Source organism: Xiphophorus maculatus, chromosome 4 (assembly GCF_002775205.1).
Source record: "Xiphophorus maculatus strain JP 163 A chromosome 4, X_maculatus-5.0-male, whole genome shotgun sequence".
Taxonomy (NCBI): Eukaryota; Metazoa; Chordata; class Actinopteri; order Cyprinodontiformes; family Poeciliidae; genus Xiphophorus; species Xiphophorus maculatus.
In genome coordinates, this window is record NC_036446.1 from 21651695 (window position 1) to 21669329 (window position 17635).

Consider the following 17635-nt stretch of genomic DNA (forward strand, 5'->3'; position numbering starts at 1 on the left):
AATTCAGGAGGCTTGCCATGCCTCAGTAATACAAAAATCAAAGTTAAATGGCAAATATTCCTCTGACAAAAGTCAGATGCAGAAGCACTGACAGAGAAAGACAAAACACGGTCAACTTCTCAAAAACCAACATGTGATGAAGCCTATTGTAATAAACCTCTTTGCGACATTAAATCCTAAAACTTTCAGCGTACTTAACTGAAAATAAATGTATAATTTCAGTCACTCCAAAACTGTCTAAATGCAAGAACATTTTTAAAACTGCTAGAACCGATAGAATTTAAACATGTATTTTTTAAAGTTTATTGAACATCCAATAAACACTGATTTCAATGGAGCAACATGGGAAAGTTTCACCTTAAAAAAATATTTTATCATCATTACTGTTACATCTTACTACTTTACTTTATAGAATGTCCTAACGAACAATCCAACTATACTTGTAAAAGACAAACGAAATCCTATAAAAATATGGCCACACATGTGAAAATGTCTATCAGTGAGCTGTTAACCGTCTCCTCCCACTAATAGGATGATGAAGTCTTTCAGAGATGTGCTGACAGCAAAGTTTGTAGGTTATCAGCTTATGCAGGTCTGCTCGTATGCTTGCACACACACACCACGACACGTGTGGAGCTGTCGCATTCACAGCTGAGTGTCACGCCGATGTTAGACAGGGTTTCCACAACTCCTGGGAACCAGACGTTTAATGGGCCATCACGTGGATTTATGCATGTGAAGCTGCTCCATTACATGCGTCTGAAGTGCAAAACATGAGGAAAAAAATGTCATTACAATTCATTTTTCTTCATTTGAGTTCTCTTTTGTTCAATTCTCACGAAAAGTGCTAAATATTTTAATTATTTAAATCTTAAATTCGGAGCCTGAAATCAGGAATGTTGATTGTCGTTAATATTGTGAACCCAAAGATGAACACTTTAGTTATTCAGACAAACAAATGAAGTTCAAAGTTCATTTTATTTTTACTAAAGATTTATAAATCCAAGTAAGTTCAACACAAGTGAAGATCTGAATAAAAAAATGGAAATGACAACAGAAATAAAATACAAAATTAAATTAAAAAACCCCTCAAACAAATGGAATATATAAAACTAATAAATATAAACAGTAATGTCTGATGGTGATACATATTAACATTGCACATGTTTTGATAAATTTACATTTCAGTGTAAAAGCTCTTCCTTTTAGTGCCGGGTGGAACAGGGCAAAGCAGGCACATCATTTTTGACATTCAGAGGATGAGTGCTGGCATTTTTTCTTCAGATAACACCAGTGAATAATAAATTATCAAACGTAATTCTATACATTTTCAATGTCTTTGCTGTTATTAGTGAAGTCTAACGTACCCGAAAAACAAGATTTCTGGGCAGATTTAGTCAGTTTTCCTGAAACTCTCAGTAAGAAAAGGATGAGATTAAACCAAAGTATCATTTATGTTAATCAGCAGAGATCTTTGACTTCAGCCTGAGGCGAGGTCTGTGATCATTGATGCCTCAAATTACAACAGAGAAAGTCCAAACAGTAATGTCATAGCATCCATAAAGAAAAACTATAAATAGGCAAACATTTATATGGCAAACTGTTAAGATTTGGTCCATTGATTTTCAAAGTTAATGTGCAAAATGAGACAATATTGAGCTCAGCATGATAAGATGTAATAATGAACATACCGTAGAGACACGATTAACAGTCTAAGTATTAAAAAAATCCTCCAGTGGAAATATTGTAAGAATTTCTCTTTTGTATTTACTATTACAATCAGCAGTAGTGTTGGATCAGAGAGAAATGGATTTGAAGCAGATTAAATCCATCTTTAAAAAAAAGTAAGACTTCATGTGATATTGCAACCAGCTCTAGTAAAGTCACAGAGGAATGGTTTTTTTCAGCCCTGATGTCAGTGTGGTCACGTGACCGTTTTGCGTTCGGGGCGAGGAACCCATTTGTGTGTCGTGATTCTCCACAGCAGCGGAGCCAGCAGCAAGCTGAGGGTGGTGACGCTGAGGACCAGCAGGTACACCTGAACAGAGACAGGTAGTTTTACTCTCAACATTCGCGGTTTAGTTGTTAACATCGCTTTAAATGCTCGAAGGCTGACCTCCTTCATCTAGAGTGCATCTATACAGTGATCAACCACAGAAAAGAGATAAAACAAGCAAATCCATCCTTAACTTTAACTGTGATATAAATTTATCCTCTAACATTTACAAAGTTCTGCTTTTAGTCACTTTACTTGAGTAAAGACATGTATTATATGGCAAGACGTTTATATGTTAACATTTTAAGTACCAGCGAGACTTTTAAAGCTAATTAAATTCATAAAAAGTATCACTTGGACTATACATATCATCTAAATTTTTAATTTATACTTTCAGGTGTCACATTTTACTGACTTTGTAGTTATTAACAGATGAGTGCAAGTTCACACTTGAATACAAGTTGTAAAAGTTCAGCTCACACGGCTTAAAACTGAAATAATTCATGTTTGTGAGTCATCCATGGCGGCACATACTGTAAAACATAATTTAAAAAATGCATCAGCTGACATTATTTAAATGATGCAAAAGATAAAATAAAATTCTTGTGACAAATCTTGTTAAATACTGGCAGATTACATTATGCCTCAACATTAATATATTATTTTGCTGACAGAAACTAAGAAAAGCATAAAAATCATAAATGAAATGTAGAAAAAAGAAAAAAGACTAATTGTGGTCATTTTCTAAGCACAAAAGTTGTTTTTGTTGTCTACACCTATCAGACAGAAAACTCAAAAAAAGCACAATGTTTTTTAAAGTTTCCTTTGAGCTCATTTGTTGGATGTTTCCTGTACAGACTGAGCTCTAGACTCACTCTCTGGCAGGAATTGACAATTTTCTGTTTAACTACTTACAGTCTTTAGAATTAAAAATAAACCTAAATTGCCAACCTAAGCCTCTAAGAAACCATGAATCGGAACTGGCCGAGAAAAACCTGATGCAATTCTTCTAAACAGACCAAAATTTCATCCAGCTCATCACTCACTTCTCTGGAGATGATGCCGGCTCGACGTGCGCGGCTCCCCAAGACAAAGGAGAACTCGCTGACCTGAGCCAGACCAGCTGAGACGATCCACCGGATGTGTCGGGAACTCGGAGGCAAGATGGTGGACAGCACCAGCACAGCCATGACAAACTGGAGCAAAATGAGAGAAGTTAGGAGATGAGGAAACTTCACCAGGACAGACTGAGAATAAAAACAAGGAATTGCTGAACCTTCATAATGACGAGTGTGAGCGTCAGCACCAGCAAGATGGTGAGCTCATACAACACAAATGTAGGGAACACGTGAAGACCTGCAGCATCAAACAGAAAAAGGAGGAGGATTCAGCACAGTCTACATGTGAAAATCATAAAAAAGTGAAGCAAATATCACAGAAAGACCATAATATTCAGCCTAACCAATAGAGGCAAAGAAGATGATGGCGAGAAAATCTCTGATTGGCTCGATGCACCCCATGACCTCGGCTGTGACCATGTGACCTTGCGATGACAGCAAAGCTCCTGCCAAGAAGCAGCCCAACTCCATGGAAACATCCAGAAACTCTGTGAGCTAAAATACCAAACAAAATCAGCCTCTTAACTTCAAGTTGAAGATGGGACAAAAGAAGTCACACCAAATTTCTTTTAATCGTACCGTCAGCATGAAAAAGACAAACGCTGTCATCCCCAGTACCAGGATCTCCTTGTTGCCTTTGCTCTCAGAGTGAAGTTTCTTGTAATACGGACCAATCAGGAAGGATTTGAGCACCAAACAAAGCAAAAAAACAGCAGCCAGTGACACCAGGACCTGAGACAGGAGCTTCAGCACTCGCAGACCTCCAAACAGAAAGCTGGTTCGAACAGAGGAAACAAAACATTTACAGGACTGTAAGTTTGAGAAGGAGGAATTTACCATGAAGAAACAAATTACAACTTGCTTACCTGTCCAAGTCCCCGCTCTGTGCCTGGATCAGAGTGGGCATGACAGCAATGAAGAGGCCAAGCTGGACATCCTGCATCACCAACATCCCGAGGAGAACGCTGCTGTAGTCCAGGTCACCTGTCAAACACACACACCAGTGTTTAAAACATTGAATCAGTCAGTAACTGGAGGAAAGCATTTCTGATTTGATGATGTCAAACTTTCTCTATCAGCTTTGTGTCTCTACATTTTAAAGTCATCAGAAAAAAAACTAGAATATAATGAGAATTTTATTAGCTGTCCAAGTCAAAATCATCCATGTGACATATATTGTACCAACTGCAAGAACAGAACCATAAAAGCTTAATTGTGTAACAGGATTTCCCAAATTCAAAGGATTTAAATACATCCTGTGTTCATGGTCAACAGGTCATCCAACCCTTTGTTGCTAATTTCATATAAAAGTATGCAGAAAATTTTAAAAAAGATATTTCTACATACCGGTACCTTCTCTTTCCACCCTGCTTCCTCCTGCCAGAAATCGTGACACCAGTGGAGTGCTGGACAGGGACAGACAGGTGGAGATGAAGACCGTCTGGGTGGGGCGAATATGGAGAAGCTGACCCCACAACAACCCGGCCGCCACCATCAGCAGGCTCAGGTAGAATGACCCCTGAACTGAGGTCTTCCATACCTAAACACACATAACAAAGGAAGAAGTCATCTTCTTTCAAACACCAAAACTGAGGACTAACAGTACTATTCTACTTTAAAGGAACTTTTTATAATATATTTCAATTACTCATTTAATGAGAACTTGTATTTAGGTTTATAAGAAGTATGTTATTTTCTATAATATTCCAATGTTATGGGCAAAAATGTCATTCTCTAGATACACAAAGCTGGTACAGATGTACTCTAAAGATCTTGGAGTTGTAATAGCACTAAAAGGTGGTGCTACACAATTTTGACTCATATGGCTAAAAGAAAATTTTTCAGCTTTTCAAATTTTTATTTAGAAAGCAAATTAAAACAACTCCAAAATTTATTAATAAAACTACCTTTTTCACTCTTGCATAAAATATTGACTTTTGATCTGAAGTTCATTATAATATATTTATATTACCAGATGACACAATGACTGCATGTCAATGTTATGACATAAAACTAACATTGCTGCAAATGGAGCATCTTGCTTATCATTGTACAAGAATAATCAGCAGTAAGTAAAACTAAAGAAAGCAATCATCACCATCGGTTTTTGGTCCAAGCTCTTTCTAATTTACCTTTCGAAGGCGCTCAGGTGAAAACTCCAGTCCCACCACAAAGAGAGTGAAGAACACACCCAACTCCCCCAGAGTCTCCACCTGAACTATGGACTGCAAGAAGAAAAGCCAGTTGTGATTTTTAGTTTAGTAAAAGTCATTGTTCTTTAAGCCACTGCAGTTGTGACGCACAGACACAAACCTTGATGCTGTTGAGTCCAGAAGGGCCGAGCAGGACCCCACAGATGATATATCCAAACATAGGCGGAAGACCCACCAGGGAGCAAATCCAACCACAAGGCAGAGAGAGCATCACCACTGAAACCAGGTCCTGTTGATAAATTCATTTAAATTAATGAATTTATTAAATTATTAAAGACTGATTTAAGACTGCATTTAATTAATGCAGTCTTTCTACTTCTTCTACAGCCTGGATAAAACCAGTATCATTAGAGAAGAAAGCAGCGACTAACCTTGATGAAGTGATGATCTGCTCTGGGCATCGTGGAGTCTCGTGGTTTCGTCAGAACATACTGGTTATTCTGAGAGTCGATGAGCATGCTGAGCCCCAAGTCATCCTCCACCTCTTTCTGTTTGGATTTATTCTTCGTTTTCCCTCCTTTTTCCTCATCCTCTTCCACTCTTAGCACTGCTTCGACATTCACTCCCTTCATCTACACGAAGTAGAGTGTATATGCACAACTATTGGTTCTGGGTATAACAATAACTGAGTGCATGTTCTCTGAAACTTAGCAGCCAAACTGAGCAGACCTGTTTGTTGTTGTCAAAGGCATGCTCTTCGATCTCCTCCTCTAGGCGGTCAGCTGCCTTTCTGACGTCCTCCAAAATCTCCTCCAAGATGGACAGAGTCTTGTTCTGGGCCAAAGCGCTCTTAAGAGCTTCTTGCTGATGCTTCTCTGCAGCCACCAGCTCCACGTACTCCTGTTCTTCCTGAAATACACAGTCCAACAAACACTCTAATTTACTGGCAAAAAGATTAAAGAATCAAAGTTCTTTTCATATAGCAAGTGGATGTTTAAAAAACTTAATCCACTTGATTGCAACACATTATTCTACTCCATTTCAGAAACGCATATTTAAAGTCAACTTCAAATGAGTTCAGACTTTTTTGTTGAGGGCAAATCTGACACATTCTCTTAAACCTGATGATGCATTTTTGCTCATCTTTTGAGAAACAACATCCAAAAGGAAAACATGTGGACTAACCATACAGAAAAATAAACCTTTATTTCAACTTTCATCTGAATAAAAACATCTAAAACAAAATTATCTTTTCATGTTTATGATGCAAAATGCTCATTAATATTGCAACTTTTAACACTAGTAATGTTCTACCTTATTTTGAGATGAGAAAAATGATCATATCTCGTTTTTTTACTGAGAGGACGGAGTTGTTTATATTAGGTTAACTCGCTCATTTTTGCATTGATTACAAAGAAAATGTGGAGTGTTGTTTTCACCTTTTATTTGACTAGTTATGCTGCTGTTTAGAAGGCTGCCATACCGTTAGGAAAGTCAATCAGAAAAATTATGCATTTATTTGCAAGTAAAGGATCCATAAAACTCTGCAGATTTTACTTTACCTTTATGGCTGCCTCTCTGAGGGCCTCCAGCCTCTGTCTGCTGCTGTCCTTCATATTGACCACATCCTTGTAGTCTCCCTGCAGCACCCTCTGCAGGCCGTGCACCGCCTGGAACACCAGGTGCTCGCTCTCATTCAGCTCCTTCTGAAAAACCTCCAGAGTGTGAACCTAAATGCAAATGAGTAAAGATTTAAAAAAAAGAAGAAAATCAGAAACTCTTTAACTAATGTAATTCTACATGATCTTAATGTGGTACGTTTCATGAATAGGATATCCAGATATGAATCTTAATATATATAAATTCAATATATAAGTCAAAAAGGCTATTTGGCCAGTTATAAACAAATAAAATTAGCCAATTAATAACATTTTTCATTTAATTTTCAGAAATAAAAATATTTATATCTAGAAATACATTTTCTTTTCTTTTTTTTTTAGATTCTTGGACATTTGAAACATCAGTTAGCTAGAGATAATTTCATGTAATTGTGAAGTCATTCTACAGAAAAAGTTTTCCTAATAAACGCACAGTTTTAATAAACAGGAAGTGCTAGAGCTCTGATTAAGTCATCTGAGTAAATGTAAACATTAAAACAACAGCAGAGATTTTTCACACATCTACCAGGAAAAAGCAGCTTCATCCATTGACTTAGAAATAAAGTTGTGGTTTTCATTTTTAACATGTTTTACCCAACTGACTTTAAGGTATGCTTACTTCTGCTATGAAATAATTGGGCATGTGATGTTTCAACATAGTGCCAAGCCCCTCCCTTGTATTGACTGTCTAACAGGTTATTATCTAGGCTTAACTCCTGCTTCGGTTACTTATGTACATGTGTGTTTAGTCTGCTTTGTTTTGCCATCCTTCCTCCTTCAGCCTTGACCAAAACAAAGACCAAGGAGTGTCAAAAACCTATGAGAACTAGCTGAACACATTTTAATTCCAACATTATTATAACTTCAACAAAAAAAAAAAGGATCATCCGGTGGTTAATAGAGTGATACCTGGAAGTGCTTCTCTGGCTCTGTAAGGCTTTGGTCTTTCCCAACAGCTGCCGCAGCGGCTGCCAGCTTGTTGATGGCCACATTCTTCTGCCGCAGCAGACCCGCCAGCCGCTTGCAGTTGTTGGTCACCCAGCTGTGGCCCTGCGCCGGCGCTTTGCTCCGATAGAGCTTGATGGCATGCCGGGCCACCTGCTCCTTTGGCAGCACAGCGAGTGCCTCAGTCAGGCCGAGGCACAGCAGCCAGCACAGAACCTGCATCCAAACTGCTTCACTACGGTGAGGAGTTTGAGGAGAAATGCAAGACCTAGGAGAGGGACAGAGCGGCACAGATTGCATAGTGCTGAAAGCATTAGAAGCAAAATCCCACTCATCACACTGACAGTCGAAGCTTCATGTTTGCATCTGCTACAGATTGTGTTTTCAAATACAACTCAAATTTTTTACAGTTCATCCTACTTCAATTTAGATTTTAAAGGCTGTTTAGTAGAAACACATGATGTTCCTGGAATATCATATTCAGAGACTGTTGTACTTAATATAAGTTGCAATCTTATATGTTGTATATTTGCAGGTGTTACAAATATACAGCAATAACAAAAGTATAAGTATTCCGTATCTTTAAATCAATTCCCATCATCAACTGCAACAGTAAAATTAGCTACAGTTTGAGAAATTTTAAATAACACAAGTTTTTTTTGAGCATTTCTGACAATTCTTTAAGTGGGTGTTTTCAAAAGAACACAGAATGCGGACGTGTATCTCCTGTCACACCATAGTCACTTTTTTGAAGGTGTGGCTACAACAGAAATGATAGCAAACAGAGCAGTGATGTGACAGGACACCTTACCTGTTTACATTCCAGTGCTACCCGTCTTTCCAAGAATACCTAAATTGACAAAGCAAGAAGAATACTAAACACGAGAGGCAGTTAATGACTATATTTATCAATTCAATTATTAGCATTTAGCTGAATGTATTAAACTCACAGTTGATTTTACCTTCAACAGCATGAGTCAAGCTGAGATTTCCTAACTTTCAGAATCCCTCCCCTTCTCCTCCTTCCTTCAATTGAACTGCTGCCACTTTACTGGAGTTGCTAGACATCAGGAGCACCGTTGTTCAGATCTGGACTGCAGACTGAAAAAACATCAGAGCACAAACATGTCACTTAAGGCTTTAGTAGTGTCATGTGCAATGAAACATATTATGAGTGTGAAGAGAAAAATACGTTGCAAAAACACATTTTCAACAATACTCCTCAAAATCTGACTTGATCTTTATCAAAGCTTTTTTATTTTTTTTTCGTTTTTATTTACTTGCTTCCGGCTCACTAAATATGTGACAAGAAACCATAGCAGAAAACCTATTGCAATAAAACAAGTGAATATACTTCAGCCCTGGCAATATGTCAAGTACACAGGTGGTTAGCCACTCACAGAGCAAAACAGAGACATACAGGACAAATCACACGTGCATTCCTACCTAGGGCCAATTATTCTAACGACATATTTTTCGACTCTGGAAGGAAGCAGGAGTACCCAGAAAAAACACATGGGGAGAACAAACTGCACCCAGGTTGGGATTTGAACTCAGGATCTTTTTGCTGCAAAGCAACAGTGACAACAGTTGATGGCATTATTTTTCACTAAACGCAGTGTTTTTCAAGATACACTGAGATTTAAAAAAGAAAATCCAAAACAAGGTCTTTTTGTGTTAGATAAAGCCCAGCCTTAAAATGTTAATTGTAGATTGGCTACAGCTGGACTGGATTGCAGATTCATTAAACTCAATTTAATTAGATATCTTTTTATTCAGTTAATAAAAATAGAACAAAAAATAGCTAGTTTTATACTTTTTTTGCGTTTTCAGACATTTAGATCGTGTCTATTCTAACTTTCTTAAAGCTTTGAATAAATGTCTTGATCATGGGATGACAATAAATGCTTTACATCATCTTTGACAAAAATTCATGTGTTTCAAATTGTATTCAAAAATCCAATGTTGATATAGGTGACATCTGAGTTTGCAAAGTGTCCTTTCAAACTTGAGGTCAGTCCCATCTAAGATTATTTAAATGACAATAAACGGACTGTTTCCACAGAATAAGAAATCCAAAATTTGAACACATATTTGTTTTCAAATAAATGCTTCACAAATTACTAACTACGTTTTTAAGTAATTCTTACTCAGCGTCCCTATTGTGACAATTATGGATATTATACTGCTGGAACTGGAGCTGGTGAAAAGGAGCCAAGATCCCCAATGAAATCAATGGATTTCAATGGACAGGAGGTCTTTAGTTTATTAATCAAACTTTAACGACAAAGTTAGCCAAGATATTAATAAGCAGATACACGCACGCATTCAAACACACCATATACATAAATTAGACATACCAGAAGACACAGCAGTCGGTAAAAACATCCATCAGGCTGGCGCGGTGTACGGATTATTAAAGAAAAGCTGTAACTATTAGGGCAGAGAGTCCTCGCTCTTGCCTCTCAGCAGAGGAAGAAGTGGACAAGAACAATCGTGTAGTTGTGCCGCACCGACACCGACACCCCTCCCCTGCCACATAGCTAGAGCCAGCGTCGGCACAGGCGCTCCCTGCTCCTACTTCATGTTTACTCCGACCTCCTCCAGTCCTGCCGTTCGTGACGGTGTTCCGGGAGAAACACAGGGGGGCACCGACGGTGAGTTTAACCTGCCTCTGAGACAACTTCACGAACCCCCTGGGATAAAGTTGAGCTTTCTGGCCTGGAGTTTGTCAAATTCCAACAATTTGTTCTTTAAATGTTTAACGTCGGAGCTGTCCGTCCAGCTCTAAGCAGCTGGGTTCACCCTCTTCTTTCTCACGGTGACATGACGTTGCCGCTGCTAACGCTTGCTTTGCTAATAATAGCAGACTAACCATACAATATTAGAAACAACTTATTTCGGTAAAGTGCAATTTAAATGAACCTTAGCCAAAATAGCAGTTGTTTCTTTACGTTTCTAACATCAATTTCTCGTCGTAAGTTTGACGCAACCATCGGATTACTTCCGAAACATCTTTATCAGAGCTGGTGTGGGAGTTGTAGTTTTTTTTAGGTGTGTCAGTTACTTCGCTGGTGACGTTCATGCCTTTTCAAACTGTGACAGCTGACGTCATTCTAATCCTTACGCGACTTTTTTTTTTTTTTTTTTTTTTTTTTTTAATTAACAACACAATTTGAACTAAAACAACTCAGCTTTGCGTCAAATATGCTTTGGAGAGCAGAGTTTTAGAAGGAGGTGTTGTCGGGGGTGTTCGGCGCATTTACTAGACAGCAACAAAGTGCTTTGTTGCTAAGTTGTTATTTATTATCACATAAATATGTTTTGTAAGTTTCTAAAGTAAGTGGCCTGTTGACTTCTCCGGAACTACATTTCCCAGTATTTTGGTCTGGGTCGTATTTCTTCTTGCGCATGCGCACTATGAGATCGTGGATATTAAGTTGGCCAAAACAGCTGGTGATAAAATGGTAGGTAACATTTTAAAAAGACAAACCGAGCGAGAGACAGAGAGTTGTAAAGCCCCCGTTCAACATGTCGCCATACCAACAGTAGTTGTCACTAATGTTTACGGTGCAGCACCATGTGAGGGATCAGGCTGTCCTCAGCGTCGCGTTGCCAGTCAGTGTGATGTGAGAGTAATGGAAGGTCAGTTGCTGGTATTTTGAGATCGGACACCTGCACTCGCTCTACGTACCTTTCCCTTTTTGGTTGGTGGCCCGGCTGGGTTGCTGCTGCTGCTGCTTCTGCAGGTCAGGAGAGCCTGTGAGATCTGACGCCCCCTACCCAGGAAAATCTGGGTCACAGAGAACCTGCTGTTTGATCATCCCGTGGGTTAGTTCCACCGAGATGTGCAATCTGTTAGAGATTAACAAAACATGATGGGGTTATTTCTGTGCTGCTTTTTGAAAGTAATTTTTTTACAACTCTAACTTGATTTGAGTTTTAGGCATGCATTGCTAACAACACTTAAACATTCTCAGACTGAATAGTTTACTGTATGTTTAGATTTGAATAGAAATCAGGTCTTTGCAAGCAACTGCACCAGGAACTTCAAATGCATGTCCACAGTAACACTGGCTGTTTACTATAATCATCATTTACTTTTTGTATATGGTTGTTCATTAATGCTCTTCTGATAGAACGGTCCAGATGTAGAAGAATCTGTGTCCCTGAGTTAAAACCAGTTTTGGTGTCCTACCCATACAACATCCTTTTACACATGCAAATTTACAAAAGATCTTTCAATGAATATGAAGTCTTAGCTTACTGATCTATGTGTATTTTCTCTTCTTAAACAGCTTTGTAAAAAAAAATAAAATAAAATGAAGATACTTTCTAGGAATGTTTTCTTTTAAACAAAAATTACGTGAAATTTTATAGTAACCATGTCAAATCAATATGTGGCAAAGTAACGTAGTCACTGAAAAAGCCTTCTGCATGAAGATTAAATTTAAAGCAGATGCGGACCATACCAAAATCTCATCCCCTTTCTAAACTCTGGCACAGACAGTAAATGTGTCTAAGTATTTATTTCCTTGTGTGTTTACTTGCCTGGCAGCACAAGTTGAAATCATCACAGAAGGACAAGGTTCGCCAGTTTATCTCTGTCACGCAAGCAGAGGACAGAACAGCTGTGCACTGCCTGACTCAGAATGACTGGAAACTAGAAGTCGCCATTGACAACTATTTCCAGAACCCAGACTTGTACTATAAAGAACCCATGAAAACCTCAGTGGACCGCAAGAAGCTTGAACAGCTCTACAACAGATACAAAGGTAAGTGTTAGGCAGACTCGCACACCATTTAGTCCCCTAAAAATCTGCACTTTTTCTGTCTGTTTGGCTAAGTTCCCTCTGTCTTTTTTGCAGACCCCCACGATGACAACAAGATAGGCATCGATGGGATCCAGCAGTTCTGCGATGACTTAAATCTGGACCCAGCCAGCATAAGCATACTTGTAGTGGCTTGGAAGTTCAGAGCAGCGACGCAGTGCGAGTTTAGCAGGAAGGAGTTCTTCGATGGGATGGTGGAGCTCGGGTAAAAGCCATGTCAAAAATTTTAATATTTGACTCTGGGAATGAAGTGCTTATTATATCAACACCTTTAATATTTACAGTAATTTATCTTTGTTGCGCCATTCAGCTGTGATAGTCCAGAAAAACTCAAGGCCATCCTTCCCAGGCTAGAACAAGATCTGAAAGACAATGGAAAGTTCAAAGATTTCTACCAGTTTACGTTCAGCTTTGCCAAGAACCCAGGGCAGAAAGGTTTAGGTAAGCAGATGATGTTGGAAAATATCCCAAAATGTCACATTTTCTGTCAAAAACCTACAATACTTGCAAATATTTTTTTTTCTTTCCAGAACTAGAAATGGCTGTGGCTTACTGGAATCTAGTTCTCACAGATCGATTCAAGTTCTTAGATCTATGGATCCGCTTCTTGCAAGTAAGTTTTGAAGATTTGCTTTTTCCCCCCCAGTAGTAATTAAGGGTTTTGGAGTTTATGGGAGTGTCTTAGCTGTGCACTAGTACAAAACAGTTAATTTGACTGCATGGCTATAATTACATGGCACTTCTTCTCAAAAACATGTTTTCCACTAAAAAGAGAAAAAAAAAATCCAATGGTAGGTGTTTGATGCAATCCACTGATTATTTCCCCCCGCATAGTATATACTTCTTGTTTGGAAATGTTAACAAGACAGGGTTACCCTGTCCTGTCCCTGCCATCTATTCAGGAGCATCACAAGCGCTCAATTCCTAAAGACACTTGGAACCTCCTCCTGGACTTTGGCAACATGATTGCAGATGATATGTCTAACTATGATGAAGAAGGTGAGTCTCGAATCACTACTAGAAAGATTGTTTTAGAAGGTGCTGTGGCATCATTCATCTGTCTAATACAAGCTTTTTTGTAAAACTGTGGAGTAATTGAAGCCATATGGATGGATCCCTGGTGCTAAAGGGATCCATCCCTTTAGCACTTGAAGCAACCGTGTGAAAGAGCAAAGCAGTGCTGATACTTGTATTTGCAATAACACCTTGAAAATGTTCAGATTTTAAAAAGATGCTCATCTCAGATGATATAGATGATATAGATAACTTTGTTCACTAACCACAAACTTCAAAATATTTCATTGTTTTTTTTTTGTTATAGTTGGTCACCATGTAATTGGACGAGAAATGTTTTAAAATTTGAAAAGTGTGATGCGCATACGCATTCAACCCTGGACACTTTTATCCCGAAATCTAATCTTGTGCAACTATTTGTCTTCAAAAGTCGCCTTGTTGGTACAGTCCTCCTCTGTGTAGTCTATGTTTATACATTTGTTAGTCGCTTTTATTCAAAGCGACTGAGAAATTATTTATTTAATCTCAGTATAAACACAGATGTCCTCAGGGTGTTGGAGAACATGAGGACCTTTAACCGAAAAAGAAAGATTATGGCACTAACCAATGGCACGGCTACAAACGTACCAATAAATGGTGGTATATTTGAACTGGCAGGCAAGGGAAGAAGAGAATTATTCTGAGAAAATAATAATTTATTATTATATGTGAATATATTGAAGTTTGTGATATTTGTAAAATATGAGAAAGTTCAAGAGGTATTTACAAGACACTGTATTTTTTAGTAATAGTATTTCACTTGTCAAACTGCTACTTTTAGATGTTAACTAATGTTATAATTTTGTCTTCTGCTCAGGTGCCTGGCCTGTGCTCATCGATGACTTTGTGGAGTTTGCTCGGCCAATTGTAGCAGGAAATAAACGCAACATGACGTAATATTTGCCGCAGCTTCACCAAATGGAGGATGCCGTTTTCTTTCTTCCATTTTTTTCCTATTTATTAATGAGATTATGATACAAGGTAGCCTAAAGAAACAGCTGCTAAGTAGGTTGGCCTGCAGAGTTTCAATAATTATTCTGCTGCTAAGAGGCCTTTGAAGAGGAAAAGAAAAACAGTGGGAAAAAACACCACCAAAAGAAGAGGGAAGTGTTTTGTTTTTACTTTCTGCTGTCGTGGAGAGATGCTGGAAATGTTTCATGAAACTGATGAGTAAACCGATACTCATCCTTTAAACTTGCAATGGTGGTAGGTTTGAACTGCCACTGTGGACTCATTTAAAAGCACGCTCAGCAAAGCAGGCAGCCGGACTAAAATGGACTTTTATGCTCCTGCGGGTGTGAATGAAACATTGCGATAAGGTTTGGCTATTCTGTCAGTTAGTATGAAGCTGTTTGATGTAGTCGAGGTTATCAAAATTTGAGAATATGTGTTTGCGTTTGTCGCTGTATGTTGTTCGAGTGCGTTGGGTGGAGGTAAAATATGTTGCCTTCTGCACAAAAGCTGTTTTTTGGTTTGAGATGTCATATAGTCAACATTCACCTTCACCAAGTGAGAGTGAAAATGTTCAGATACACAATTTACATCCAGTCCGATGACTGGACGAAGCATCACGTTTTCTGATCTCAGCACCAGCATAAAGGTTGCTATAATGATTAAAATCCAGCTCTCATCAAAATGAGAATCTAGATGGTCAAAAATGTATATTTGACATTGCTTGCACAAGACAGGTAATGGCATTTAGAATCTAATTGTTCACACTAAGCTTTTTCCATTTTCCACTGGGAAAATGGAAAAAGCTTTGCATAATTTATTGTTGGCATTGCAGTGCCTAAGAGCTTGAATTTCAACCTGTATATGGACTGTTTTCAGTTACCCAGGTGAAGCCTTGTCACCTCTTCAAACTGCACTGATATACACTTTTACAAGTACAGAGCTATTCAGTTTACATTACAGTAAGTTCAACTTTTTTTTAAATGTGGTTCGCACACCCACGAGTGTTTTAAATGTACGTTTACACTGAGGTTTGCGCTGCCTCATAATCAAAAGGTCATTGAGCTGTTGGGCTGCCATCTAGTGGTGGTTGAGGATTGTAGCACTTTTAATTGTGCTATAGGCAAATTCTACATAAGACTAGTTTTTTTTTTGTTTATAGCAGTTAGAGCAACACTGCATTATCATATTTACTGATACATATGCTGAATGCAGCGTTACAGGATGCAGAGCTCAGGGACCAGCTATCTCTCTCAGCACTGTGTGTCATCCTGTTTTTATATCAGAGCTCATCCAGTTCCATGTTTTTCAGGTTACTGCTGTCACCATAACATAACCTTTGCCATACTTTGTCAATAAGGATTATGCATTATTTTATAGCAGAGCAGCTATGCACTGTAAAATAGTTACGTATTAGGTTAAGTTCAAAATAGTTTGAGTGAAATTATAGATACTAGTCCAAATAATTGAGTTTATTCCACATTAAATCCAAATCAAGTGCCATATTTCTCATCACATCAGCTGAGCAAGAGTTGATCCAGTGAAACATTGTTTTAAAAAAACAAATGTAACTTATTTAGACCAGTCAGAAATATGAAACTGAAGATATGAAAACATCTGTTCGCAATCAGTACAATACGTATGTATTTTATGATACACATGTATTGTGCTCATGTGGTGGTCCATTGGTATGTTGTCTTTGTCAAATGTGTCACTGTTCCTGATGCACAATGTTCATTTAAACAGTGTTACTTTGGCTGTGAAAGAAAGCAGCTCTTAATGGATCAAAAGCATTTCTCAGTTGCATTGGTATTAATAAAAAAATGTCAATATAGTATGAATTTCTTTTTTCTTTTTGCTATTGATGTACATTGTCACTGCACTTGCACTATTTTGCCCAAAGTTTTCACTGATCTGCATTCACACATGCCATGTATGAAGTCAAGTGGCTTCAGATTTTGGCTCACCCTTTGCAGCTTTCCGCATGGCTTAGAATCATGAGAATATTAATTTTTGAACATTCGTGCTTTTTTTTTAGGTCAGACGCTGATGTTGGACAAGAAGGCCCAGGTTACAGTGTCTGCTCGAATTCATCATTCATGTTTAGTTAAGAGCAGGACTGTGCTGGCCAATCAGGTTTTTCCACACCATGCTCAGAAAGAAAGGGAATGTCCCCAAACTTTTCCAACAAATTTGGGAGCAAGACAGTGTCTGAAATAATTTGATATGCAGAAGCATGAAGCGTACCTTCCTATGGAACTAAACCTATGGCCTAGCACACTTTGGATGTGTATTTTTAGATTTATATTGTGTATATAAGAGAGAGCCTAAACTGTCCGGTAAAACTGAGAACTTGCAGCTCAACTATTTTCCATGATCCTTAGTATATGAGCAACGTTGTTTGGAAAAATGTAAAACTGAACTGTGTGGCTGTCTTATGCTGTATGCAAACATTGCAGATCTAAAGCGACAGCAGGTGTCTATTCAGGTCAAACAAAGTTGGATGTAAATTACACAACAGCAGTAAATGTGACGGAGGAAAAAATGTATTCCACATAATCACAGCTCTCTGGTATGCCAGCAGAGAGCTGCTCTATTTGATACCAGTTGTCGCTTATCAAGTTGCATTTTTGCTACATATCGTCATTATCAGCTCTTAGTAAAGCTATGTCTGAATATAAGCTTAGAACAAAGTACACGAACAAATATGCACATAAAAGGCATAGTACATGTATGTGTGAGACACAAAAGTAATTAAATTAGAATAATGTTGAATATACTGATACATAAATCAGTTGATTGGATTTAATTAGTTTTTTGAGGGTGAGCTGTTGTGTGTGAGGGTGCATTGTCCTCTCATGGGATAGGTGAGATGTCGATAAGCTCTAGCACCAGCTGCTGGACATGCTTGCACTCAGGCCCAGCGGCA

The 17635-nt window shown here is 38.3% G+C and overlaps 2 protein-coding genes across 5 annotated transcripts; one reads left to right on the plus strand and one right to left on the minus strand.

Moving 5' to 3' along the window:
* Positions 1–972: 972 nt before the first annotated feature.
* tmco3 (transmembrane and coiled-coil domains 3) lies at positions 973–12402 on the minus strand. Of its 2 annotated transcripts, none has more exons than XM_023332602.1 (16): positions 11565–12402; positions 8833–8971; positions 8682–8720; positions 7835–8138; positions 6830–6997; positions 5997–6176; positions 5699–5899; positions 5428–5556; positions 5247–5339; positions 4462–4654; positions 3981–4098; positions 3694–3889; positions 3459–3609; positions 3273–3352; positions 3043–3192; positions 973–2038 (listed from the first exon to the last, which is right to left on the minus strand). In XM_023332602.1, exons 4-16 carry the CDS (start codon positions 8090–8092, stop codon positions 1925–1927), a joined length of 2031 nt encoding a protein of 676 aa, XP_023188370.1. In that variant the 5' UTR covers positions 8093–8138; positions 8682–8720; positions 8833–8971; positions 11565–12402; the 3' UTR covers positions 973–1924. The 2 variants fall into 2 exon arrangements, with proteins under 2 accessions (XP_023188370.1, XP_023188369.1); XM_023332601.1 differs by lacking the exon at positions 11565–12402 and adding an exon at positions 10231–10420.
* Positions 10447–15397, plus strand: dcun1d2 (defective in cullin neddylation 1 domain containing 2). 3 transcript variants are annotated; one of them, XM_023332605.1, is made up of 7 exons: positions 10447–10527; positions 12429–12645; positions 12739–12907; positions 13013–13143; positions 13233–13315; positions 13605–13701; positions 14573–15397. In XM_023332605.1, exons 2-7 carry the CDS (start codon positions 12591–12593, stop codon positions 14650–14652), a joined length of 615 nt encoding a protein of 204 aa, XP_023188373.1. In that variant the 5' UTR covers positions 10447–10527; positions 12429–12590; the 3' UTR covers positions 14653–15397. The 3 variants fall into 3 exon arrangements, with proteins under 3 accessions (XP_023188373.1, XP_023188371.1, XP_023188372.1); XM_023332603.1 differs by lacking the exon at positions 10447–10527 and adding an exon at positions 11052–11337; XM_023332604.1 differs by lacking the exon at positions 10447–10527 and adding an exon at positions 11345–11515.
* Positions 15398–17635: the final 2238 nt, after the last annotated feature.

Excerpts from the sequence above, each read along its gene's own strand:
- tmco3 (XM_023332602.1), bottom strand. The coding sequence starts at position 8,092 with ATGCAGGTTCTGTGCTGGCTGCTGTGCCTCGGCCTGACTGAGGCACTC. Across the intron at positions 6,998-7,834 it reads AGCCAGAGAAGCACTTCCAG|GTTCACACTCTGGAGGTTTT; the intron begins GTATCACTCTAT and ends ATTTGCATTTAG. Across the intron at positions 3,610-3,693 it reads TTGTCTTTTTCATGCTGACG|CTCACAGAGTTTCTGGATGT; the intron begins GTACGATTAAAA and ends TTGGTATTTTAG.
- dcun1d2 (XM_023332603.1), top strand. Across the intron at positions 13,144-13,232 it reads CCCAGGGCAGAAAGGTTTAG|AACTAGAAATGGCTGTGGCT; the intron begins GTAAGCAGATGA and ends TTTTCTTTCCAG. Across the intron at positions 13,702-14,572 it reads GTCTAACTATGATGAAGAAG|GTGCCTGGCCTGTGCTCATC; the intron begins GTGAGTCTCGAA and ends TCTTCTGCTCAG.